The following is a 26,234-nucleotide window of genomic DNA, read 5'->3' as shown; positions in this document are numbered from 1 at the left end:
CCGTTCTCAGACACACCAAAAGAGGGCATTGGATCCCATTACAGATGGTTGTGAGCCACCATGTGGTTGCTGGGAACTGAACTCAGGACCTCTGGAAGAGAAAGCAGTATGTGTTCTTAACCACTGAGCCGTCTCTCTTCATGCCCCTGGGCCACACACTCTCTTACACAGAGAGAAACTAAATTTTAAGTAAATAGAATCAAATTCACATACATGCTGAAAACGTTAAGAGTGAGTGTGGTGGTACATGCTTGTATTTCCCGGACCAAGATTACACTCAGCTACATGGAGTCTGAGACCAGCAGGGATATGTAAGACCTTAGTGATTAATTCACTTAAAATATTTAAATCTTTGGACATGTATGTATGTATATTCATTTGAATGCAGATGAAAGTGTAAAGACCTGGGCTGGAGAGATGGCTTAGAAATCTAAGTGAGAGAATACTGGCCTAGCATGCACGAGGCCCTGGATTCAATCCTTGGTACCCAGATAATAACAAGAAAAATCAGTACATAGAGCAGACAACGTATGACAATGGTCCAGGGTGAGCATCTGGAAGTCACACAGCAGCAGGCTGGCAGGCAGGGGCTCCTATCAGTGTTGCAGCAGTTTCCTCAGGGACTGCAGGAGCCAAGACCACATCGAGGAGAACAGGAAACCTTGCCTTGCCACTGTTGACAAGCAGTCAACCGTCACACCTTGTCACCCAAGTCCAAAAAACACAAAAAAGTCCAGGCACACTTGAATAAAACATATAGGTCTTGATTAAATTCATGGAAGTTAAAGATATGGGGGGAGATTGCAAACTTTATTTAGTTTGTATTAAAAACCACAAAAGTAGAGCCTGGAGTGTAGCTCAGTGGTGAAGCACATACTTAGACAGTATGTACAAAGGGGCTGGGGAACATCAATAATGGTTAATAATTTCTTAATTATAAAAAGTTCATTTAAAATGAAGGGTCTTGGGCTGGAAATACAGTTTAATGATATAGCACTTTCCTAATTAATTCAAGTACTGAAGCTCAATTCTCAGTCTGGAAAACATTAAAAAAAAGAAAATCCGAATAAAAGTAAAGGTCTGGCACAAGTTTTGTTGTTGTTCTGGAGGATGATCCAACGGTAGAGTACTTGATAGGTAAGCGTAAGGAGCTCCACCTCCCGGAGGCCAGGTGAGGCAGAACACACCTCAACCCCAGTGCTGAGAGGCAGAGACAAAAGCATGAGGGCCAGCCAGACTCGTCAAATCTGAGAGCTCAAAAACAAAGTGGAGGGCTGGGAGGGTGGTCCATGCCTTCAATCCCAGCACCCAGGGGCAAGGACAGGCATGCAGGTCTTGAATTCAAGGCCAGCTTGGTCTACACAGTGAGTTCCAGGCCAGCTATGGCTATATGCTAAGGCCCTGCCTAAACAACCACAAAATGAAATGAAAAACAATTGGAGACACCCCACAGTGACCTCTGGCCTTCACACATGGATGTGTGTGTGCACCTGAACACACGCACAATTTCATTTTTATCTCTAACCACAACTTGTGTACTTACCATTTCATGATAATATTCATCTTTGGCCTAGTTCTTTTGGGGGGTATTTTTGAGACAGGGGTCCATGATCTATCCCAGGCTAGCCTCAAATTTGTGGCTCTCCTGCCTCAGCATCTTGAGTGCCAATTTTATAAGAGTTAACCCTAACACACCCAGCCCATCTTTAGCCAAATCGACACTCAGTTATTCTCCATTTTCTCAGAGACTCAATGCACTTTCAATTTACATACATTCATGTATCTCCAAATGCATAGAAAGATCGAAAATTAATCAACTGATTATGCTAAAATTATAGTGATATGATTACAATGTTGGTTAACATTAAAATTTATATAGTGCCATATATAACACACAGTATCCCTCAGTTCTTCATATTGTTTAACCATTCAATCCTCATACCAACCCTATAAGGTAAGAGTATTATCTCTATTGATAATTAACAGTGAGGTTTAGTCCCTCACACACAGGTCACACAAGTCACACAGCTGTAACTGACAGCACTGACAATGCAGACTGCTGGGTGCTCCTGACTCAGCTTCTTATCCACTATACACAGACGAACGCAGAGGGGCCTACTGAATGGAGCTTTTGGCCCATGTGGTGTGGCGTATGCCTTTAATCCCAGCACTCCAGAGGCTGAGGAAGATAGAGCTGTGAATTAGTAGCCAGCCTGGTCTACAACCTGGTGAGCTCCAGTGTTGTTACCCAGAGAAACCCTGTCTCAAAAACAAATCAACCAACAAGCAAAAAAGAAGTAATGGAGCTTTCTTCTTTAATTCAAACTTTGAAGAGTTTTAATTTTTACAATAATATTTTCATATAATACTAGGAAAAAATATTCTTCACTAAAAAAGTGAAAAAGGTAGCAAACCAAAATAAAAATTCACTTATGTTCAAAAATTCAGACAGGTGCATGTTTTAATTAAGCCTTCTCTGAGATTATGACAGTCTCCCATCTTATAGTCACTGTCATTTAAGACAGACAAGCGGCTGTTTCAGTTCTTGTCAGTATAAATGAGGGCTGTGGTTTCTGGAGAGACGACCCAACAGTTAACAGCACTTGATGCTCTTGCAGAGACTACACTGAGTTCCCAACTCCCACACAGTCACTCACACCACTCTGAAATGCCAGTTCCAGGGAATCCATGTCCTCTTCTGGCCTCCAGAAACACACATGCAGGCAAAACACACAAACACATAAAAGGAAATAAGTAAATAACAGATAAACGAGAGCTCTGTGTGTGCCTGAGGAATTCCATGTTATCCTCAGAAAGATGAGGTGAATGGGTCCCCAGAAGGAAAAGCTAAGATGGGAGCCTCTCTCTCCAAGTCAAGATCAAGGCTGACCATCATTTGGGCCTAACTCAGGGTTTGCAAACTCAAATGCTGACTAGAAATTAGGTTTACCAAGAAGTAGTGAAGACTTTGGAAGTTAAATTGAGTACGAACAGGTCTGGAGAGATGACTCAGCAGTTAAGAGCACTGACTGCTCTTCCAGAGGACCTAGGTTCAATTCCCAGCACCTACTGGCAGTTCACAACTGTATGTAACTCCAAAGATCTGACACACTCGCACAGACATACATACTGGCAAAACACCAATACACATAAAATAAAAATAATTAAATTATCTTTTTAAAAATTGAGTATGCACTTCAAAAAGGAAAAGACCAAACCTGGCCTACTGTTGCCACCTACAACTCTGGATTCTGAGGTCAGGTCATGTAATTTCTGAAAAGTCACACAAAAATAGATTCTTTTATCTAGTCTTCTGGATTTAAAACAGATTTTATATGGGAAAAAATAAACAAAGCCCCCAGTTCTTAGCTAGTGGGTCACTGGTTTATAACCTCCTTTACAGGAGATTATAGAGTTTCATCAAAAAAAGAAATTTTAGCCACTAAACTTTCTCAGACATTGGTATGTCTCCTCACACATTCGATATGCATTTCCAAAGCCTTTAGGTTTCTAATGAATTCTAAATGCTCATTATTGATTGCTAGTTAACTACAGGTCACGAACAATGCTTGCCCCCACAGGAATCCTGGCATGCATACAAAGCGTACCCCTGCTTCATGGCTAGGTAGCGGAGGTCCAGACATCCCCTAACAATGAGGCCATAATCCTGTAGAAGTTTGTTGGCATCTTCTGAGCATCCCACTCCTACTTTCAAGATAGTGCCATCTGCCAATATGTCCAAAAGCGTTCTGGGTAGTGTTTTGCCTCCATATATCAGCCTGGGCAAGCGAACCAATGCACAGAAGCCACTTGGGGAAGCCATCTGTAGGAGTGACAAAGGACTGGCTTTGCCTTCCAAATTCACCTGTAAAAGAACAAGACAGAGCATAACACAGCAGCATGACATAAGGAAACTCTGGCTAAAACAAAAAAACCAGCAGCAACAATAACAATAAAGCAATATAAGAGATACATCCTTAGCTTACCAAAGGAGCAGCAGAATGGATTTGAAGTTAAATGCAGTGAGAGCCTGTTCTAAGAGATATGGGGCCTTATAAAGCGGCAGTTTGAATAAGCTTCACAGGGCCAACTCCAGGCCCTGAAATTATAGGCAGTCTACAAATAGTGACCGGCTGACTCAGGAGCCCTGGGACACACACTTTCAGTCAGAGGAAACATGCTGGGTTTAAAAGGCTAAGGAAAAAGGCTAAGAGCAGAGTGCCAACTGGCACCATAACTGGATGCATGCTCTATGGCACATGCTAGTACTTGCTCTCATATGCCTTATCCATAAGCACTGCCTCAAGAGGCAAGTTTCAAAAGGACGTAGAGGCTGGGCATGGCCTCTGCTTTTAATCCCAGCAGGGATATGGGATAATCTATGAGTTTAAGGCCAGCCTGATCTACATATTGAGCCAAAGCTATATAAATGGGGCCCTGTTTCAAAAGCATAAAACAAATATCAGTGAAGAGCACAGCTCAGTCAGTATAACAGATCCTGGTGGGACAAAGTCACAAATGGAGTTCATCAAAAAAGGTAGGACCTTTACATCTTCAGAGAAGAAAATCAGCATGCATATTACCTATATACTTACATCAATCTTTAATCTTTTGGGGCCATAGATAAGTTTGAGAAATGCAGAAAGAATGTTATCCCAGAAAAATATACATACAAAATTTGTTTCTCTTTTAAGGGTTTAAGGATTCTGAAAGCAATCTGCAGAACAGATGAAACCCAATACATTCCTTCTCATTTTTCAGGAAAAGAAAATTTCAGTCTATCAGTGAAACACTACCAAATATGAAGGGATAACAGCATTATAACTTAAACTACCTAGTGTCTATAACAGTAGTTCTAAAAGGAGAGCAATTTCACCCCTGAAGGGAAACATCAATCTGGAGAAATCTCTGGTCATCACAGTGGAAGGAGAAGGAGAGAGAATGCAGGAATCTGGCAGGTAGAATGCAGATGCTGTCGGGCATCCAACAGCACACACCCTTCAAGCTCCTCACAGCACAGAGTCATCTGCCAACAGCGTCAGAGGTGGGGGAGGCTGAGGAAGTCTGCCTGATCTAACCTGTGTTTGAGGCTCACACAATACCTACAGAATTATGGATGGCATGGTTCTTAAGGTCCAGAGGACTTAGAACCTTTCAGGAGGAGGAGACATACAGACCAAGCTCTCACACACAGAAAATGACATGATAAATACCTCCAGTGTCCTAAGTTCTTAAAGAAGAAATATATTATACTTGAGAAAATCAAGGTTACCAAGAAAAAATAGTCAACACCACAAATAATTGCTACTAAAAACAAAATGTAAGAGACTTTGCCCTTAAATTCTACCTTTCTATTCAGCACAGTACAGCACAGTTAAATTTGGTGATTTAATTCACCAAAGACTTAGAATTTCTTTTTAGACACTCGTTTACCTAGTGAGCCATTTGTGTATATCCTCAGGAGAAAGCTGGTGCCATGTGTGGTAACACACCTTTGATTCCCAACATTTGGGAGGTGTAGGCAGACCGATGTCTTGAGTGTGAGGACAACCTGATCTATATATCAAGTGCCAAGCCAACTGGAACTATGTAATAAAAAACAGTTTGTGTGTGTGTGTCTGTCTTTCTCACCACAAAAGAAAATAAATAGCATGAAATATCTTAAAAGAACATTTCAAAATGATAAAGAAAGAAGTTCTCCTATCCAGACAGCTTTCTGAATCCCAAGCTGAATCTATACTCAACTTAGCACATCTTCAGAGTTATGAAAAAAATCAAGTTCCCTACAAAGGATCAATAAAACAGAGAGGCAATTACCTTCAACAGCAACAACGGAGACCAGGAAACAGTGAGATACAGTCTTGACAATGACAAAGCTAAAATGCTACACTCAGAGAAAATGGTTTTACAAGACTCTGAAAAAAGACATTTTTAGAACAATGAGTATTTTATTATCAATAAGCATCAGAAATAATTTCTAAAAAAATTGGCATAAGGGTTAGGCCAACTAACCTTGCATGTAGAAATAAATGGTCGTATGCCTTTTCCTGCAAGGTTCTAAGTCCTTAAGGCCAAGGCCACCAGGCCTTCCCTATCCGCAAAGTTGTCCTCTGACCTGCACATGAACTGGCATGAATATATACACACACACATACACACACTCACTCACATGTACATATGTGTATATATGAACACACAAACCACAAAAACACAAACTTAAGAAAAACAAACTTCAAAAACAGAAAAAAAAAAGAAGAGATAGAGATAGATCACTTGACTAGCATGTGTGAACCCCCAGGTCTGACCCACAGTGTGGCATACAAGGACATGGTGGCACGCACATACCCATAAATCATCTTTTTTTAAAAAAAGCATTAACAAAGCAGTGGGGTAGTAAACACCTCTGAACCTAGTACTTAGGAGGTAAAGGTTACTCTCATCTACATATCAAGTTCAAGGCCAGCCTAGAATCTGCCTTCAAAAACAAACTAAAAACAAAAACTAAAATAGGTAGGTAGTAAGGTGGTAGGTTTTGTTTGTTTGTTTGTTAGTTTTTTAAGACTGAGTCTTACTTTATATTTATAGCCCAGGTCAGCCTCAATTCACAATGTAGCCCAGCACAGCCTTGAACTTGCTCTGATCCTCGGGCCTTGGCATCCCAGGGTACTGAGATCACAGGTATGCACCACCACACCTAGCTAGTAGCTGGTATTTGATGAACACTTTCTGTAAGTTAAAACTGTACTTTAAGGCTTTATAGTGATTACTACTTGAATACTTAGATTCTGTCACTAGAAGTAGGTACCTTACATTCCTATTACAAATAAGTAAGAAGGCTTGGAAAAGCTAATGAATTAGCTTGCCCAGTTCAGTAAAAGTGAAACTCATAAAGGCCCACTGACTCCAGATAACAACGTTAAGGTCACCCCTATCTGGAGGACCTGCTAAGGTGTACTTACAAACAAGTTGAGAACAACGGAATTCTCTGAGCTCAGTCTAATCTCAAACAACCCTGGCCCAAATCAGGAAAACTAATGAGATTCTTTTTCAGCTTTTAACTCATGCCTTTTAACTCACCCATTCACAGTCAATTCCAAGTACTGGAAAATCTTCCAACTCTCTTTTAAGAAAGGGCTGGATTTGATTCCACTCTGCCTCCTGAGAAACTGTCACCACCTCTGCCTGGAGTATCCTCTCCTCCCATGAAGCTCTGGGTGTTCTCAGGGCACCAAAGGGTAACTGGTCATCTTCTGGAGGGGGCCACTCCCTCGCACCAGGCACTTGCTGCTTCTGCTGCTCCTGCTGTGGCGGCTGCTGTTGCTGCTGTGGCTGCGGCTGCGGCTGCTGCTGTGGTTGTGGCTGCAGCTGTGGCTGCATCACTCTGCTTGTCTTACTCCATTTACGCTGGATGCCTTTCCACAGGACAAATCCCCCCATGGCCACACCCAAAAGGGTGGTCACTGTCAAAGCCAGTAAATTCTGTCTAGACATCTTTAGCCTTTCACTGTTTAGGAATGCATTTCACTGACCCACAATCTGCAAAACAAATGTCAAAAATATATTTATAAATAGAATACAAATTTAGACACAGACACCTTTCCCCCTAAAAGTCCAAATCTCTGTGCCCACAAACTTAAAAACAAACAAACAAACTGATTTTGACACAAAACAGTTAAGATTTAAATTTTCCCATTTTTATACTTTTGCTTTTTATTTTATTTTTATTTTTTTAATTTTTAAAAATTTTTTTTTGGAGCTGGGGACCGAACCCAGGGCCTTGCGCTTGCTAGGCAAGCACTCTACCATTGAGCTAAATCCCCAACCCTTATTTTATTTTTTGAGACAGGGTCTCATGCAGTCCAGGCTGACTTTGAACTTATTATATAATGAGGGATGACCCTGAAATCCAGCTCCTCCTGTCTCTACCTTGAAGTACTGAAATGACCAGTGTGTAGCACCACATCTACCACATCTTTATACTTTGTTATTCCAGTTCTAGTCTCATTCTTGCTTCCACAAATTCACCTACACTGTCAACTGCCTAGGATTCTCTTAATGATCCAAAGTAGAATCAGAGTGAAGGCCAGCAAGACCGCCCGGCAGGTGAAAGCACTTGTTGACAAGACGAACCTGAGTTCAATCCCTGGATCTATGTGGTGAAGGGAGAATTCCAAAAGTTGTGCTGGTGTGCGTGTCCCCCCCCACCCGTCTCTGTCTCTCTCATTGTAGGTGCGCGCACACAGACACACACACACACATACACACACACACACACACACGGACTTATTTTAAAAACTTTATGGACTGGGTTATAGGTCAGTGGTTGATGGCTTGCCCAGCATATTCAAAGTCTTAGGTACAACCTAAAATAAAAAGGTAGTGACACGCATCTGTAATCCTAGCATTTGGGAGGCAGAAAAGGGAAGAGTAGGAATTGTCTCCAAAGAGTGGGAGAGCACAAGGCTGGAGACAGCTCAGTGGTAAGAGTGTTTGTTAGTCTTGTAGAAGACCAGAGTTTAATTCCTAGCACACACGTTTGTACTTAAGACTGATACAGAGTCCAAGTTCCTATGAGTCTCATTAAAAGGAAATCCAGAGGCATGCAGCTTAACTAAGACCCATTCAGAATTGGGGAATCTGTTAGAAGCAAGAAGTCAATCACTGAAGTGATACACACAGCCCATGTGTTTCTAATACAGAGAACAAAGAGACTATCTAGGGAAGACCAGAGCCTAGAATTAGAACAAACAACAAACAAAACTCTAAAGTCAGTAAGAAGACTTCGTAGAAGCTAGGCACACACCTGTTATCTCAGCATTTATAAGTCTGAGAAAGGACAGCAAGTTTGAAGCCTGGGTTACCTAGTTATTCTAGACTAGCCAGGTCCACAGACACGGACCCTATCTCAGGAAAAAAAAAAAAAGAAAGAAAAAAAAAAGAACGAAAAAGAAAAAAGAAGTTGGTAAAGGAGCCGAGGTCTCCCAAATTATCTTTCCATACCCCAGATGACCCAAGGACTCCCACATGATCCCATCTTCCACAGGTCACACCATCTCCCAAGAGTGCCACACTGGGGAACACTCCTTTACCACATAAGCCTTTGGGAGATACCACATTCAAATTACAGTAACTATTTTCTAAAAATGTTCAAACTAAAACACAAATTCAACATAAACCTCATTTTTTAAAACCTTTTTAAAAAACAAGTAATAAATTGGCAGTTGGGTGGTGGTGGTACACACCTTTAGTCCCAGTACTTGGAGGCAGAGGCAGATGGATCTCTGTAAGTTCTAGGTCAGTCTGGTCTACAGACTAAGTTCCAGGACAGCCAAGGCTACACAGAGAAATCAGATCCAAAAAAAAAAAAAAAAAAGAAAAGGAAATTAGCTACCCAGACATCCCTAACAGACCCTGAAGAATTGGAGAAAATATTTGCAAGACATGTATCTGTTAAGGTCATGCGTTTAGAATTTAAACTCTTACAACTAAATGATTAGAAGACAAACCAACCAATTAAAAAACCTCATTTGAGACTACGAATAGAGATCTGAAAGACAGCTGAGCAATGGACAAATAGCACATGAAAAATTCTTCAACATCATTAGCTATTAGGAAAAATGCAACTCAAAACCACAATGACATAATGCTTCAAAACCACTACCATAGCTCTCAAAAAGGCAGAGAAAAAGAACTGGCAGTATTGTGGAGAAATGAGAAACTCACACACTGTCAATGGGAATGCCAAACGGCCCAGATGCTTTGGGAAAGAGCCTGGCAGGTCCTCAACAGTTAAGCATAAAGACTCCACAGGGCTCGAAGTTCCACTACAGCCACACATGGAAGGGAATGAAGACACATCCATAGAAAGTGCACAGCGGTGCTGTCTGTAACAGCCCCAAGGTGGAAATAACCACAAAGCCTAGTAACTGGTAAGACACATAAAACAGCTTAGCTACAGGTTGTGCGTTAAGCTGTCTAAAAAGGTACGTTGAAGTTCTAGACCCCAGAACCTGTGCCTATGCCCTTATTAGGAAATAGGGTCTTCCATGTGTCAAATAGGCCTTAATCCAGTGTGACTGGTATCCTACAGCAAAAGAAAGACAAGAGTCAAAAATGACAGACACATGGGGAGGACGCCAGGAGAAGATGGAGACAAAGACTTAAGCCATGCAAACAAAGGAAAACCACAGGTCTTCATCACTAGAAGCTAGAAGGTAAGGGACGACTCTCCCATCACCAACTCCCCACCAAGAGGACAGTATAGCCCTCCTAGTACCTTAATCCTTAATTATGCAGCACCTCTAATTTCCTGAGCTGTGGAGAATGGATTTCCATTATTTTAATCCATCCAGTCTGTGGTATGTTAACACAGCCTTAGGGATGGAGAGATGCTCGGGATAAGAGCACTTGTTGCTCCTTCAGAGGACCTGAGTTTGATTCCCATCACCCCTATCAGGTGGTTCACAACTGCTTGGACCTCCAGCTCCAGAAGGTACAGGAATCCAATACCCTCTTCTCTGATTTTTGGGAGTGCACACATGAAACACACAAACACGACTTAAACGTTTTTAAAGAAAGAAATACACTATAAAGTCATATCAAGACTTGGCCATACAGTCCTGATACATGTTCTACTAGGCTCAAACCTTGGAAACACGTTAAAGAAAACAAGCCAGTCACAAGGACAAGACAGAGAGATGAGGAGTTGCCTACAAATGGGGCATACAGAACTTGGGGACTGGGGAATGACTTCTAAATAGATCAGGTTTGGGGGGCATAATAAAAGTGTTCTAAAACTAAAATGTGGTGAGGGTGGCATAATTCTATGACTATATAAATATCAATTTATATACAATGGGTAACAAATTGCATGACGTACGAATTATGCTGTAATAAAGCTATTAAAATACTATTTTGACAAATCGGTTCTAAAATTAATTCTGAAAAAGAGACTAAAAATAGCCCACTTAAAAAATCCGGCCATGGAGATGGGAGAGGTGACTCAGCAGCAACAGTGCTTCCTGCTCTTCCAGAGCCTGAGCTGTTTCCAGACCCTGTGTCAGGCAGCACACACTCACACGCACGCACACACACTCACACACACACACTCACATACACACACTCACATACACACACACTCACATACACACACACTCACGCACACACACACACACGCGCACACACACACGCACACACTCACATACACACACACGCACACACGCAAACATTTTGAAAAGTAAAAGAACATGTGAGCAAATGAAGTAGGCCTTTCAATAATATAAGATAATCATAGAATTTACCTTACCAGATATCAAAAAGTATTAACATCAAGTTTGACAGGGATGTTGTAGTATTAGTTCAGCAAATAGAAAACAGGCCAGAGAATAACAGAGTCCAGAAAGAGATTTTGTGTGTCTATAAAAAATTAATTAATAAATGATAAATATGGAGTTTCAGATTAGTGGTTCAAAAATAGTCCAAATACTTACAGAAACACTGTTTAGAAAGCAGTAACATACACTACACACCAATTCTAGAGAAAGTAAAGAAACCTGATGCTGTAGTCTGCAATCCCAGCACTCAGGCAAGGTAGGAGAACTGAGAGTTCAAGGCTTGCCTGGCATACACAATGAGACACTATCTTTATATTAAAAAAAAAAATAAATAAAAAGTCAGACATGCTGATTCACACCTTTAATATAAGCACTTGGGAGAGGCAGAGGCAGAGACAGGTGGATCTCTTGAGTTCAAGGCCTCCCTGGTCTACAGGGAAAGCTCCAGGATAGCCAGGACTAAACAAAGAAATCTGTCTCAAAACAAAAACAAAAAAACCAAAAAAAATTTCAAAAGAATTTCTCTCAGCACATCATAGCCCTTGCACTCACAGGATGAGAACAGAAATAGATAAAATGACGCAAATTTATTATCAATATATGAAACTGTCTAGTAGTAAAAACATTCAACTTTAAAACATTCTTAAAAATAAACAGGGCACAGCTCAGCAGTTAAGAGAACTCACTGCTCTTCCAGAGGACCTGAGTTCAAATCCCAGCAATCACATGGTGGCTCACAACCATCTGTAGCCTCTTCTGGTGTGTCTGAAGACAGCCACAGTGTACTTATATAAATAAAGTAAATAAATAAATTTAAAATAACTTAAATAAAATAATATAAATAAACTACAGGGGAAAGAGCTTTCTTTGTCTTAAGAGTACATGGAATGCTTCATCCTCAGCACCGCAGACATTTAGGGCTGGCAGAACCGTGCAGGGGAAGGCCATCCAGGGCACTGCAGAATGCTCAACAGCACAATCCCTGGCACCTCCTCACTGAGGCCAAGGGCAGCGCTACTTGAGTTAACCTAAATTCTCTGGATGTTGCCCAGTGGTCTCTGGGGGGAAACATTTCCCAGTTGAGATCTATCTACTAGGGTAGAGGCCAACAGCCACACTGCAAATACAGCAAAAACCAATAAAGGAAAATAAAATGTAAAACTTTGTTTCTATGACTATTCAACTGGTTAAAGGATAAGCCTTAACTTTAAAAATCAGTGAGTTGAGGGTAAATATTTAAAACATACATATCTGGGGGCTAGAGAGTTGGCTCGGTAGTTAAGACTCCTTGTTGCTCTTGCAGAGGACCTGAGTGCAGTTTCTAACCCCATGCCTAGTGGCTCAGAGTCACCTGTAACTCCAGCTCTAGGGGTCCCATCCCCTCTCTGTCCTCTCCAAGAATCTGCACTTATATACAGACACATACAATTAAAAACAAAATAAATTTAAAAATAAAGCCAGATATAGTAGTGTAAACCTTTAATTCCACTACTCTGGAGGCAGAGGCAGACATATTTCTGTGAATTCAACACTACATAGCACGTTCCAGACCAACCAGAGCTACATAGTGAGAACTGTCTCAAAAATAAATTAAGGCCCTAGAGAGATGGCTCAGCAGCTAAGAGCTTGCACTGCTCCTACAGAAAGAAGACCTAAGTTTGGTTCCTGGCATGCATGACTGGCAACTCACAGTCTCCTGTAAATCCAGCTTGAGAGCATCCTATGTCTCTGGGTTCCTTGTATACCTGCACTCGTGCAAATACCCACACATGAACATACAAATACATGGTTAAAAATAAAACAAATCGGGTTGGGGATTTAGCTCAGTGGTAGAGCGCTTGCCTAGCAAGCGCAAGGCCCTGGGTTCGGTCCCCAGCTCCGAAAAAAAAAAAAATAAATAAAACAAATCTTTTCAAAATATAAGAACTTAAAGTAAACTAAGATGTACGCGGCTACAACCTGTAATCACAGCCCTGTCAGTAAAGCCAGGATGATGGTGAGTTTAAGGCCAGCCTCAGCTGAGATCGTGTGAAAAATAAATATTGAAAATATATAAGATTCAAATTCAGATTCTATAAAACACCACTACAAGTCAATAATTAAAATCAGTCTAATGCAAAGTAGTATTTCTCAATAAAAAAACACAAATGGCCAACTATGAAAAGATGCTCAATCCCACTAGTGATTGAGACTATAAAGCAAAACGGAATTAAGAAATCATTTTTCATCCTTCAGACTGACAAAGAACAGTGACACCAGCATGGGTGTGACGCATGCCTTTGACCCCAGCACTTAGGAGGCAGAAGCAGGTGGATCTCTGTGAGTTCAAGGCCTACATGGTCTATAGCATGAGTTCCAGGACAGCCAGGGCTATACAGAGAAACCCTGTCTTGAAAAAACAAAAACACATGAACAACAACAAAAACAAACAAAAAAAAGCCTAGGAGAAGCAGGTATTCTGACACAGGATTTGAAGGCAGTTCCATATCCACAGTCTCCTATCCAGCAATTTTACCTACAGAGACCCAGCTCCAAAAATGTCCACATGGGCACACAGAGACAAGTAGAAGGATGCTTTGGGCACCTGGTAAGCAAGGGTAGAAAACAAGAAACCTACTGAATTTCACATGTTATAGAATGTCAGCATGATGTGGAGTTGAAAGAAGAAGGAGAAAAAGTAGGCTTGACTCTGCAGATGGGCAAAATCATTTTAGTACCCATTTTTAAAAATAAATCAAGTTACAGAGTATGTACAATATGTCATATTTATAAAAGTACACATTTGTAAGTCTAATAGGATTTTTTTTCACTTTTTTATTAGTTCTTAGAGAAGTTTATATAATGTGCTTTAATGCTACTCACCCCCCCCAACTTCATCTCTTCCCAGATCCAACCCCCCCTTCATATAAACTCTTACAAACAGATAAGTGCAGGCTGGGCATGATGACATATTTCTATGTTTCCAGCGCTCAGGAAGCAGAGGCAGAGATCTCTGAAGTTGAAGGCCAGCCTGGTCTACACAGTGAGTGCCAAGGCAGCAGGGGAGACACAGAGGAGATCCTGTCTCAAAAACCACCAAGAAAAACAACAACATGTACACAGCATCTGAGGAGGCCGGATGAGGACTGGAGTTACAGATGACCACATGGGTGCTAGGAATTCAGTGTGGATCCTCCAGAAAAGCAGAGTTCTCTCACTAGCCTGCCACCTGAGGATCCCACTATGCAGCACCAGCTGCCCTGGAACTGAGAGACCCACATGCTTCTGCCTCCCCACTGCTGGGATTGAAGGTATGCGCTGCCAATTCCAGCAATAAATGTGTGGTTTTGAATTAAAAAAAAATAAAATTAGAAGCATTTTTTCCCAGAACTTGGGAGGTAGAAGCAGGTGGATCTCTGAGTTCGAGGTTCCAGGACAGCTAAAACTGTTACACAAAACACCCTATTCAAAAAAATAAACAAACAACAACAACAACAAAAGAATTTAAAACAGGACTGGAAAAAAAAATCACTCAGCACTTAAGAAACTTGCTGCCTGGGTTGGAGAGATGGTTCAGTGGTTAAGAGAACTGGCAGCTCTTCCAAAAGAATCCTGGTTCGATTTCCAGCACCTATAACTCCAATTCCAAGGGATCCAATACCCTCTTCTGGCTTTTATATATATATATATATATATATATATATATATATATATATGTGTGTGTGTGTGTGTGTGTGTGTGTGTGTGTATGTATATACAAAAAATACACATATACATAAGTAATGAAAATAAAATTGAGAGAGAGAGAGAGAGAGAGAGAGAGAGTGTGTGTGTGTGTGTGTGTGTGTGTGTGTGTGTGTGTGTGTGTGTCTTGCTGTCTTTCAAAGGATCCAAGTTCAATTTCTATCATTTACACTGGGCACCTTACAACAGCATGTAATTCCAGCTCCTGGAGATCATGTGGTCTCTTCTGTCCTCTGAGCTTGGGTGCTTGGACATGTATGTTCTCTCTCTTTCTGTCTCTCTCTCTCTTTCTCGTGCGCACCCACACACCAAGGTATATATGCAAAAGAATAAAAAACAACAACAACAACAAAACAAAAACAAACACACACCAGCTAGGCATGGTGGTTCAGGCCTTTTCCCAGGAGGCAGAGACATTGTAAGTTCCATGCCATCCAGGACTATATAGTGAGACCTTGTCTCAAAAACAAAAGAAAGCAAAATAAAACAAAACAAAAAACCCATGAGCTGGAGAGATGTCTGAGGTTAAAAGCACTGACTGCTCTTCCAGAGGTCCTGAGTTCAATTCCCAACAACCACATGGTGGCTCACAACCATCTGTAATGGGATTGGATGCCATCTTCTGGTGTGTCTGAAGATAGCTACAGTGTACTTATATATAATAAATAAATCTTAAAAAAAACCAAAACAACTTTTTTTAAAAAGTAAAGATACAGATGGTAAGAGAGTATTCCAAGAGGTTGTTTTGTTTATATATTTTACATAACTTTTTAAGACCCTGTATATGGACTACAATTAAAATAAGTATTTTTAAAGTGTGTTTTGAAAACAACCTAAACTTGACCAAATTTAATAATTTCTCTATATTAAACTTTTTTACTATATCTTTTAATTTAGATAATTATCAAAATGTTTTAGTTGCTATCTCTTTTATCATTACAATACAAATGAATATGCAGTAGATACGTATGAAAATATAATAAAATCCATTATTGTATATATTTCATTCAGTTAGCACTTGCATATGGCATGTATTCACTTATACACAGATATTATTTGTCAATGATCACCGAGCTACAATCCATAGAACCACTAAGATTAGGTATAGAGTTGAGGAGTTAAGGGGGACAGGTAGAGCTTGTTAGGAAAAGAAAACACATAGTTATAATGGATGAGGTGGGGACTGGGACAGGAGAATCAAGTGGGAAGAGGGAGGGAATATGGAAGATACATCTAAAATTAAGGGCCATTTGAGGGGTAGTATGGAAACCTAATACAGTAGAGGCTTCCTAAAATAAAGATGATTAAATATAATGGGGGACCCAAATAATGGGGGAGACAGAGTCCTAGCCAGATTCTTGTCACCTGAAGCTTCCAGTACTAGGACTGGGTTACACCTAATTGAATGTTGGCCAAAGATGTCTCATCCCCCCCCCCCAACAACAACTAAGTCTGTGGCCAAGACTATGGGTTGCTCTCCACAAACCAACAACCAAACCCCACTGCTGAACCCACTGAACCTGGAGAAACAAGCTAGTACCTATATAGAGCCCTCACTCCCACGGTCTGGTGTCTTTGGTACGAAGGAAAGTACTCTGCATGCTACCAAAAGAGAAATACCAAGCGAGCCACAACTCCTCATCTACATCAATGTCCTGCCTCCAGAATATGCCAGTGCACCGGCCAAACTCTGAGGTGACTTAAAGCCCCCTCTATGAGATGGAACCTATTCCCAACATTGCTTGTGGTGACCAAGAGCCAGAAACTAGGTAACCCACGGACCTGGGTAAAAACATGTACTACTGTTTGTAAAGGAGGAGGCAATAAAATGGCTCTTAATGGACATACTGCTATATTCATACATCAGGGCCTTGTTCAGCCAGCACCAGAGCTCTCTCCTGTAGCAGAATATCAACAGAGACCCACAGCCAGACCTTGGAACACTCAGGTGTAAATGTGGTGTCTCCATCAAATCCTTCCCCTCGGGGCGGGGCTTAGGGACACTCCCCCCACCCCCCTAGAGGAGGTGGACACAGTGTAAAAGTCAGAGGGATGAGGGACACTGAAAAACAAGGCCTTCTAAATGAACTGAACAAAACTCCTATGAACTCAAGAGACTGAGGCTTCAAGCACAGGGCCTGCGCAGGTGTTCAACAGGTCCTCTGCTATGTTGCATCTTCCATTTAGTGTTTTAGGGGATTCCTTAGTATTCAAACAAGTAGGTCTCTGACTCTTATGCCTTCCCTTGTCTTTGTCCTCTGTCTTGTCCAATTTTGATTTGATGGTTTTGTTTTATCTTTTATTTTATTTTGCTCTATTTTATTATAATCCCTTAGAAGCCTGTTTGCTTTCTAATGAGACAGAAAGGGAGTAAATTCGGATGGGAAGGGAGGTGGGGAAGAATTGAAAGGAGTAGAGGAAGTGGATACCACAGTCAGAATATATTATGTGAGGAGAAAAAGACGTATTTTCAATAAATCAATAGCACCAGCTGCTTTTCCAGAGGACGCAAATTCAGCTCCTGGCACTCCCATCAGACAGCTCATAACTCTGGCTCCAGATAACGCACACACATAAACAAAAACAAATCTTGACGGGTGTGGCGGTACACGTTTTTAATCACAGCTCTTAGCAGAGGCTAACAGATCTCTTGAGTTCCAGGCAAGAAAGGGATACATAGTGAGAGGCCCTCCCACTACTCCCGTCTAAAAAAAAAGTTACTAAAAACAAAACAGTTTTTGTGTTTCCAAGGAAGGGTTACATAAGAGAATTCGCGTCCAATCGTGTATCAAAAGCTTATAAAAACTTGAGTTGTTTGAATTTTGATGAACAGATGTCCATTTTTAATAAATAAGATTTAAAGTTCTAGTTTGATTTGCCTTGTGGCTGTGAAAAGCCAAAGCCAGAGACGGTTCCCAGCAAATCGCTGGGCAGCAAGCGGTGTGTCCCCGCAGGCACCCGGGTGGGGCGGGTCCCCGAAAGCCGGAGGAACCGAGGCAGGGGCTGCTTTTTAACTGACTAGGTCAGGAAGCCTTGAAGGGTTGGTGGGTGGAAGCTCCTGACGAGAAGACCGGCGCCTGGAAAGGGGCGGCCCGGGAAGGCTTGGGGACCAATGGCGGGGCGAGTTCTCCTCGAACCCGAGGGCTCAACCGCCCACACCGAGTGAGGGGCCAGGAGGCCGCGCCTCAGGGCGGGAAGAGGGGCAGTGCCAACAACGCCTGGGCACCACTGCAGCCCAACAGTCGCCCACGCGCAAAGTGGTACCTTCAGCATCACGACCCTCTCGAGCCACGCTGGAAACCCCTCTGCCCGGCAAACAATCCCGGAGAAGACTTTGCTAACCCGAGCTTCACTTACCTGCGGCCTCCAGCCTCCACCGAACACCTGCGGCACCCCACGCTGACAAGCTGGAACCCCCGCGGCGGCCAGGACGCACCCACCCGGATGCATAAAAGCCGTAGCCACTTCCGGCCCAGTGGCTGGCCAGGAGGATATAACCCCCGTGGTGTGTGCCTGTGGGCCGCGCCATTTTGTACGGAAGCCGCTAGGACAGCCGTTACCTCCCCAGGTTCTCGGTTAAAAGATGGGTTGAAATTATGAAGACTTAATGACTTCGGAAAAGTGCTGTTTTCTGAGATGGCGCTTCGTCTTCTGGTTTTGGCTTTGAAGGAAGAAGCCTACTGAACTTTCACTCACAAATGCAACATAAGACACATAATTTTCTCTTTTAACCCGGATAGCGTTTCTCTATTACATTAATTTTCTTATATTCGAGCGAGAAAATAAAGAAACTTTATAGAATGCGCTCTTCATTATATATTATGGCCATTAATAACTTACCCTCCCCCCTTCCCCTTTCTTTCCTCTGTCTCCCTCCTCCTTCTTCCCCCTCCCTCCCTATCCCCCACACTCCCGGTTGCCTCCATTATATGTCTGTGCACTAACTGCATGCCTAAAGATGCCAGAAGAGGGCGTTGAGCCCCTGGAACTGAAATTATAAAAGGTTGCAAGCTGTGTGGAGATTGGTAATTGAACTTGGGTTCTCTGGAAGAGCAAGTCAGTGCTCTTAACTGCGATGTCATTTCTCTTGGCCCCTATATCCTCATTTATAACAAACCACAGGATTGTCTGTATATGAAACCATTCATATCAGATTGATTTTTTTAAAGGGGGTTAAAGCAGGCTGTTGTGTAGCACGATCTGGCCCCAAACTCTCAATATATACCTTATATATAATATAAGGGTGACCTTGGATTCCTGATCTTCCAGCTTCCATCTCCCAAGTGCTAGGATTATAGGCAGGCTTGGGCCCCACCACACCCAGTTTATGCAGTGGTGGAGATAGACCTCAGGCTACAATGATAAATTTGAGGCAAGCCTGGGTTACATGAGACCCTATCTCAAGAAGAAGGAGGAAGAGGAGTTTTTTCTATAAATTTCTGTTCACTCAAGAAGCATAGAAGCTAGTTGGAGACATCCAGAAGCACGTGAGCACACACACACAACATTAGAAGTGAGAGGATATCTTCTTATGAAAATATAGAAATTTGGGGGAAATGCCTATAATTTTAGAACTCCATGAATACCTCTTAGACATGGTGCTATTCTCACACACCACACAAAGGGATAAATCACTGAACAATCAGGTTAAATCTGAAATCTCTTGGTTTTGGAGGAAGTCACGAGGGCATTGACCTGAAGATGACAGGAGACAAGAAATTCTAAGGCTTTATACAAAGTAAGTGGCACATGCCTTTAACCCCAGCACTTGGGAGGGGGAAGCCTGAAGATCAGAAGTTCAAGGCCGTGGACCATGCAAGTGGTGAGTTTGAGACTAGTGTGGCTGACATTAGAGACTTGGTTTAAAAGAAAGAAAGAGAGGGAGGGAGGGAAGAAAGGAAGGAATACAGACTTGGGAAATCAGAAAAGAATCAGCAAGGGTCTAAAGTTCTTGGAAGGAGAGTATATCTGTAGAAGAGAGTTGTTAGGAAAAGAGAAAAGTTTATGGTTCTAGTGGATTCTTTGGAAGAGTTGAAATAGATCAAGAATTCTGAAAGCAGCTTTGCAAGAAGGCTGCACAAGGCTAGTTCTGGATCTGCTGGAGCTGAAGGGCAAAGAGTGGACAGATGACATTTATGCTACAGAGATGTAGCACACAGAAGAAGAGAGTTGAGGGTGACAGACTGAAGCTGGGTGGCCAGGGCACAAGCCTGTAATTCCAGCTCTTGGGAGATGGAGGCAAGGAGACCAAGGTCAGCAGCCAGCCTCAGCTCTGTGAGAGAGGTCCTGTTTAAACACACTCACAGAGGGGGAGAGCGGTGGGGGAGGGGAGGGAGAGGACAAATATTGTGGTATATACCCATAATCCCAGCACTGGGGAGACTGAAGCAGGAGTATTGCTACAAATTCAAGGCCACTCTGATTTATATATCAAGTTCCAGATGAGCCAGGGTTACATAAGCAAGACTTTATCCCAAACCATGCCCCTACGAAGTACATTAAATATATAAAACTTTAAGGTGGGGTGGCTAAAGCTCATAAGTTTATGAAACTCCAGTCCTCAAATCTTTCTCTGGCTACCAAGCTGCACTCCAGTGATTTTTGTCTCAACCTCTCACAGTACTGGGGTTGTCCGTGCAGCCACACAGTGGCTAGGAATTTACATTCAAAACTTTGTGTTTTCACGACAAGTACTGTTAGCCCACTGGGCCAGCCAGGAGGTCATTATGAAGAGGGTGCAGCTGCTGCTGGATTAACAAAGAGACTAGCTTTCTCTATGGTTGATATGGTTTTCTCTGGCTTGTCTTTAAATGGAAGTCTCAGTAAAATGGAGGGATGCTAACTCATTGCCCAAATCCTGACCATGCTGCTGGTTGCTGCAGACCTCGTGATTCAGAGTTCTGCCCTCACACATGATCTGGGTAGCTGTCTGCTGTAAACTCAGCCTTTCAGAGAACAGGAGATCAAACCACTGACCGTCTGAAAGCTAGAAAACAAGAGGATAATGAGAACCAATTTAGCAGACTTGTCATCTATACAGGGGACAGGCACAAGCAAGCTTGAGCTGGGAATGGTGGCACATGCCATCAATACCAGCACTGAGAAGGCTCAGGCAGGAGGATCAGAAAGTCCCAGATCAGCCAGAAATAAGACTCTGTTTCAAAGGAGAATAAAAACAAAAGTCAGCCAGCCAGCAGTGGCACACACCTTTAATCTCAACACACTGGAAGAAGAGGAAGGTGGAGCTCTGAATTCTAGGCCAGCCAAATCCACGCAGCGAGTTCCAGTACAACCAGGGCTACACAGAGAAACCGAGTTGAACTGGAAACTTCTAGTTCTTTGGAGAGTCAATTTTGCCAAATGGTGTTTGCTGGGGCACACAGGTGAAAGGATGTCTTGCTAATGCAAACAGGTCATAGACTTTTCCTGAAGCAGACACAGGTGAAAGGATGTTTGGATATAGCAGACAGGTGAAAGGACTCCTGATGGAGGAGTATAAATCTTACCCCTCAGACTGTGGTAGATGAGCTTTGGTTTGCTCCACCTCGCCATTCTTCAGTAAAGACACCGCATGTATTGGTTCGCCTTACATAGCGCTGTTGAGATCAACCTGTGATAAAGCTGCCCTGGAGAGAAGCTCGACCAAGAACTGCTCGTGAGGGTCCTGCAGCAGCTTGTCACTTCTGTGGCCTGACCTCAGGTCGGTGGCCAGCCTGGTGGTTTCTTCAGGATTGAAGTACAGCTGCCTGGTGTCTGCTTGCTGAAAGTACTGGACTGTGGCTGCTGGTTCGAGCCTGTTTTCTGCCTGCCTAGAGGACTGGTCTGCAGCTGCTGAGTCCTGTTTGGTGTTTGCTCTGGGACTGAACAGCTGCCCAAGGAGATGGAACTCAATCCAGAGAACTACTGCTGAGCAGGTCCACTTCCCCACATCCTAATAACTTTTCTCTTCCACTGCATCTGCTCTGTGGTGGGCTAGAGGAGAGCTTAAGAGGAGGTTTCAAAACATTTATGCCTACAGGTGACACCCAAAGTGCCTTAGGCATAATGGGTAACTCTGCTTCTAATGTGGTAGAGGGAACTGTAGATTCTGAGGGGTTAGCAATGTTACTGAAGGAAATTGGTAAAATGGCAGCTACAGTTGGGGGTGCTATCCTACTCTTTGTTCCTGGAGAGGGACTTTTGGTTTTGCTTTGTATGTTCACATACCATTCAGAAAGTTTGGAGAGAAGGCGGAAAACTCAGAAGGTTCACTCAATTCTCTTCTGCTAGAAAGGACTGCAGACTTGGCTATGCATGTAGAGTTTTTGACTAGAAGTTGAAATGCTTGGAAGGCAAAAAGTCAGGGCGAGAACAAGGTTCAGGCTTGGTGAATGAGACTGGGAATGTACCCCATGATGAAAAGGGGAAAGAAATAGACTGGAAGGGAAAGTGCCGCCCTGCCCTGCTCCCCATGCTTTCACTACCAGGTGCCCAAATGCCTCAGGGAGACAAGGGGCTGGGAAGAGCAGGAGGCAGCACAGGCACAGAGGGTTAGTGTGTGAGTGAGTGCATTACCACAGGCTTTGCTTGGGCCTACAGAGGCTCCATCCTTCCCAGTGTTTCTGCAGCATGTGCCTGCTACTGATGCTATTCCTGTCTATAATGAACTGATCAGGTGACTTAAAGAAATTCGAGATTTAAAGCATTTTAAACAATCTATTTTTTTGTATCAATTAGACCCTTCCCATGTCAAAAAAAATCTAGAAACTAGGCCACAGCAGAAGGTGATCCCACAAGATGTGAAGGGGTTGGTGTCAGCTGGTCAACAATTACAGTGGTTGTCGAGGTGGAGGCATGAAGCTACAGAACCAGCCCTTGTGATTAACAAGTGGAATAACTGTTACTAAAGACCAGCTGCTTGGTAATGGGCATTATGCTGTCTTATGGGAATAAATCAGATCTGACGGGGTAGTTGAACAATGGTGTGTTGCTGCTTTAAGAGCTTGGGATTTGGTTGCAGAACATGGGGGGAAATCTACCAATTTTACAAAGTAGTATTCTGGAGAATCTTAGAGAATTCTTAAAGAGGTTGAGTTCAGCTATGAAATAGAACCATATCAGACCCTGAAACCAGACAGTCCTTGATACAAATATTGGCCTTTGGGAATGCAAACCCTCAATGTAAGAGAGCAATTAGACCATTGAAAGCATGTAGAGCCCCTATAGATGAATGGATAAGGGAAACCACTGGCATTGGTTCTCAGGAGTATAATGCCGATATCATAGGGCAAATGGTGGCTAGAGATATCAGGAATCAAAATGCTTGATGTTTTAATTGTGGTCAATTTGGTCATTTCCAAAGAAACTGTAAGGTTAAAAGATTCAGAGTTCAAAATAAGAGGTGTGTTGATTCTAGAGAATATAGAGCTCTATATTCTCTAGAGAGAGAGAGAGAGAGAGAGAGAGAGAGAGAGAGAGAGAGAGAGAGAACATGAATAGAGAGAGATAGGAGATGGAGAAAGATCTACATGAATCTGGTTCATCTTCATCTTCTTGGCATCTCTCTGTCTCTGTCTGTCTCTTTGAGGAGAAAAAAGACAGTCATGTCTTCCAATAAAGAGATACAATTGGAAAGGACTTCCAAAAGGAATGTTAAATAGTCCAACTTTGTCATATTTTTGTGTAACAACCATTTGCAATTATTCGTAAGTAATTTCCTCGATCTCTCATTTACCGTTATATGGATAGCATTCTGTTGGCTGATTCTGATAATCATGGGTTAGAGATTATGGTAACACAAAAAATTCTACCATGCTGGGGATTACAGAGTGCTCCAGAAAAAAAAATAAAGGGGAGATTCACTAGTTATCTGGGTTATAAAGTCCAACAAACAATTTAACCACAAAAGATACAGATCTGTAGGGACAAGTTGGGTACACCTCGTGATTTTACCCAGATGCTCCTGATTTTCCTCAGATGCTGGATGAATAATTTTCTGCATCAGGGCCTTCCTATGTGCATGATCATAAGAAATGCAGTTAAATGATGCATACACTCTCCACCATTCACAGAACACATGAAGGTTTGCTCATTGACTCCTCTTCATCATCAGAGCCGGGCTGCTCCTTCCACACTTTCACTGGGCAATGATGTCGACTGCAAGTGTGAAAGTAGAGGAGACACAGTATCTGCGGGCTCAGAGATGGTTCTCACTCCAGAGTCTGATGGCAAGTGCTCATCCAGAGCTGGGTGGATGACACTGTGTTCCCTTCAAATTTAAGCTTGGCATCTTCAGATCCAGGAGAGCCACCACAATTTCATTTGTCTGTGTGAAAGGGAGTCACAGGGCAAGAGCTTTCAGCCACCTCAGACGCTGTTTTAGAATGTGTTCGAGGTCTGTAACTTCGAAAGAATCCCTATCGTCAGGGGAAGATTTCTTTCTATTTCTTTCCTTTTTTTCCTGTAGAATGTTTTTTGGCATTAAAGCCTAAATTGAGGATGTGGCAACCAAAGTTTTCCTTCCTAAAGCTGCTCATGGTTCTTGATACGCTTACAGAAAACAGCACTGGGCCACAGCTAGCCAGACCTGTGGTGAGGAAAACAACAAACCCCGAGGACCACACAGCCATTAGTAGAAGCTGATCCAAGGTGGCACTAAGCTTATGGCTAGGCTGCCTGTTGGTGACATCTACGGGAACTGCCCTCAATATTCTTAATGTTGGTGAAAATGGAACAACAGCACCTGAGAGAGGTTATTGAAAAAACTGAGGAACAAGGCCAACCAATGTAAGGATGTGTAGACAGTAGAAGGGAACCTGGTAATTGTATTATGGGATGTGGTTATGCTTATGCATCTACAGAGATTGAAAAATACGGCTACCAACAGAAGCTTTTAACGTTTAGATCTGATTAGGGAAAACCTCTTGTGAGCTGAGACAGTGTCTCCACAAAGCAAACATCCCAGGTGACTCACAGACTGCGTCAATTACTGATTCTCCTAACTGTGCACGCAAATCAACTTCAAAAGGACTAGCACAGAAACTAGAAAGACAGATTGGGCAACAAATGCCACAGCTACCTTTTCCCAAACTAACCATTTTTTTCTCCCTGGGGCCCATACAGGAATTCTTCACCCCGTTTCAGCAGGAAGCAGTTTTCTGAAGATCCTCGCCCTATTCCCTTAAAGTGTGGTAGATAGGTTTGGTCATTTGATGTGTTCTAATTGTTATCTAGGATGGAAGGTTATTATTAGTTATGATCAGAGCTTGATAGACATTTATAAAGTCTTGTTGTTGGAATAGTTGTGTATTAGAACTTTAAGGTATTTTGTTTCATTATGTTTTTGGAATTTTCAGATTTTTGTTTTATCATTACATATTGATAGCAACTTAAGTTTTTGTTTGAATTGTACTTCAATAGAAAATTTAAATTGTTTTGAAGTGTTGTATATTGATAGAAAGGTAAGGTTTTGTTAATTATTTGAGTATAGTCTACATAATGGCATTTTTTGAAAATGTGATGGTTCTTACAATAATTCCCATTGTGTGTAGATTGGTAATGATAGGGAAAAGGACAATTTTTAAAGAAAAAGGGGATATGAAGTGGAAACTTCTAGTTCTTTAAAATGTATATTTTACCAAACGATTTGCTCAGGCATAGAGATGAAAGGATGTCTTCCTAACGCAAACATGTGAAAGACTTTTCCTGAAGCAGACACAGGTGAAAGAATGTTTGGCAGTAGAAGAAGTGAGAGGACTCTTGATGAAGGAGTATAAATCTGACCCCACAGACTGTGGGAGATGAGCACTGAGCTTTGGTTTTCTCCACCTCGCCATTCTTCAGTAAAGACACTGCATGAATTGGTTTGCCTCACATAGCATTGTTGAACTCAACTTGTGATAAAGCTGCCATGGAGAGAAGCTCACCCAAGAACTGCTTGTATAGTTCCTGCAGCAGCTTGTCACTTCTGAGGCCTGACCTCAGGTGGGTGGCCAGCCTCGTGATGTTTTAGGATTGAAGTACAGGTGCCTGGTGTCTGCTAACTGGAAGGACTGGACTGTGGCTGCTGGTTTCTGCCTGTTTTCTGCCTGCCTAGAGGACTGGTCTGCAGCTGCTGAGTCCTGTTTGGTGTTTGCTCTGGGACTGAACAGCTGCCCAAGGAGATGGAACTCAATCCAGAGAACTACTGCTGAGCAGGTC

General features: G+C 42.4%; 1 protein-coding gene across 1 annotated transcript in view; it reads right to left on the bottom strand.

The window, feature by feature from the left end:
• The window catches only part of Exd2 (exonuclease 3'-5' domain containing 2), a 34,185-nt gene extending 15,333 nt beyond the window's left edge, over positions 1 to 18,852 (bottom strand). Inside the window, exons 1-3 of the mRNA XM_032908034.1 lie at positions 18,414 to 18,852; positions 7,078 to 7,536; positions 3,609 to 3,865 (exon numbers count right to left, since the gene is read on the bottom strand). Coding sequence (XP_032763925.1) covers positions 3,609 to 3,865; positions 7,078 to 7,491 — 671 coding nt within the window. The 5' untranslated portion in view covers positions 7,492 to 7,536; positions 18,414 to 18,852. The remainder of the gene's footprint in view (positions 1 to 3,608; positions 3,866 to 7,077; positions 7,537 to 18,413) is intronic.
• Positions 18,853 to 26,234: the final 7,382 nt, after the last annotated feature.

This window comes from Rattus rattus, chromosome 7 (assembly GCF_011064425.1).
Source record: "Rattus rattus isolate New Zealand chromosome 7, Rrattus_CSIRO_v1, whole genome shotgun sequence".
Classification (NCBI taxonomy): domain Eukaryota; kingdom Metazoa; phylum Chordata; class Mammalia; order Rodentia; family Muridae; genus Rattus; species Rattus rattus.
Note: the sequence above shows the minus strand (reverse complement) of the source record. Positions and strands in the feature narration are given on the sequence as shown.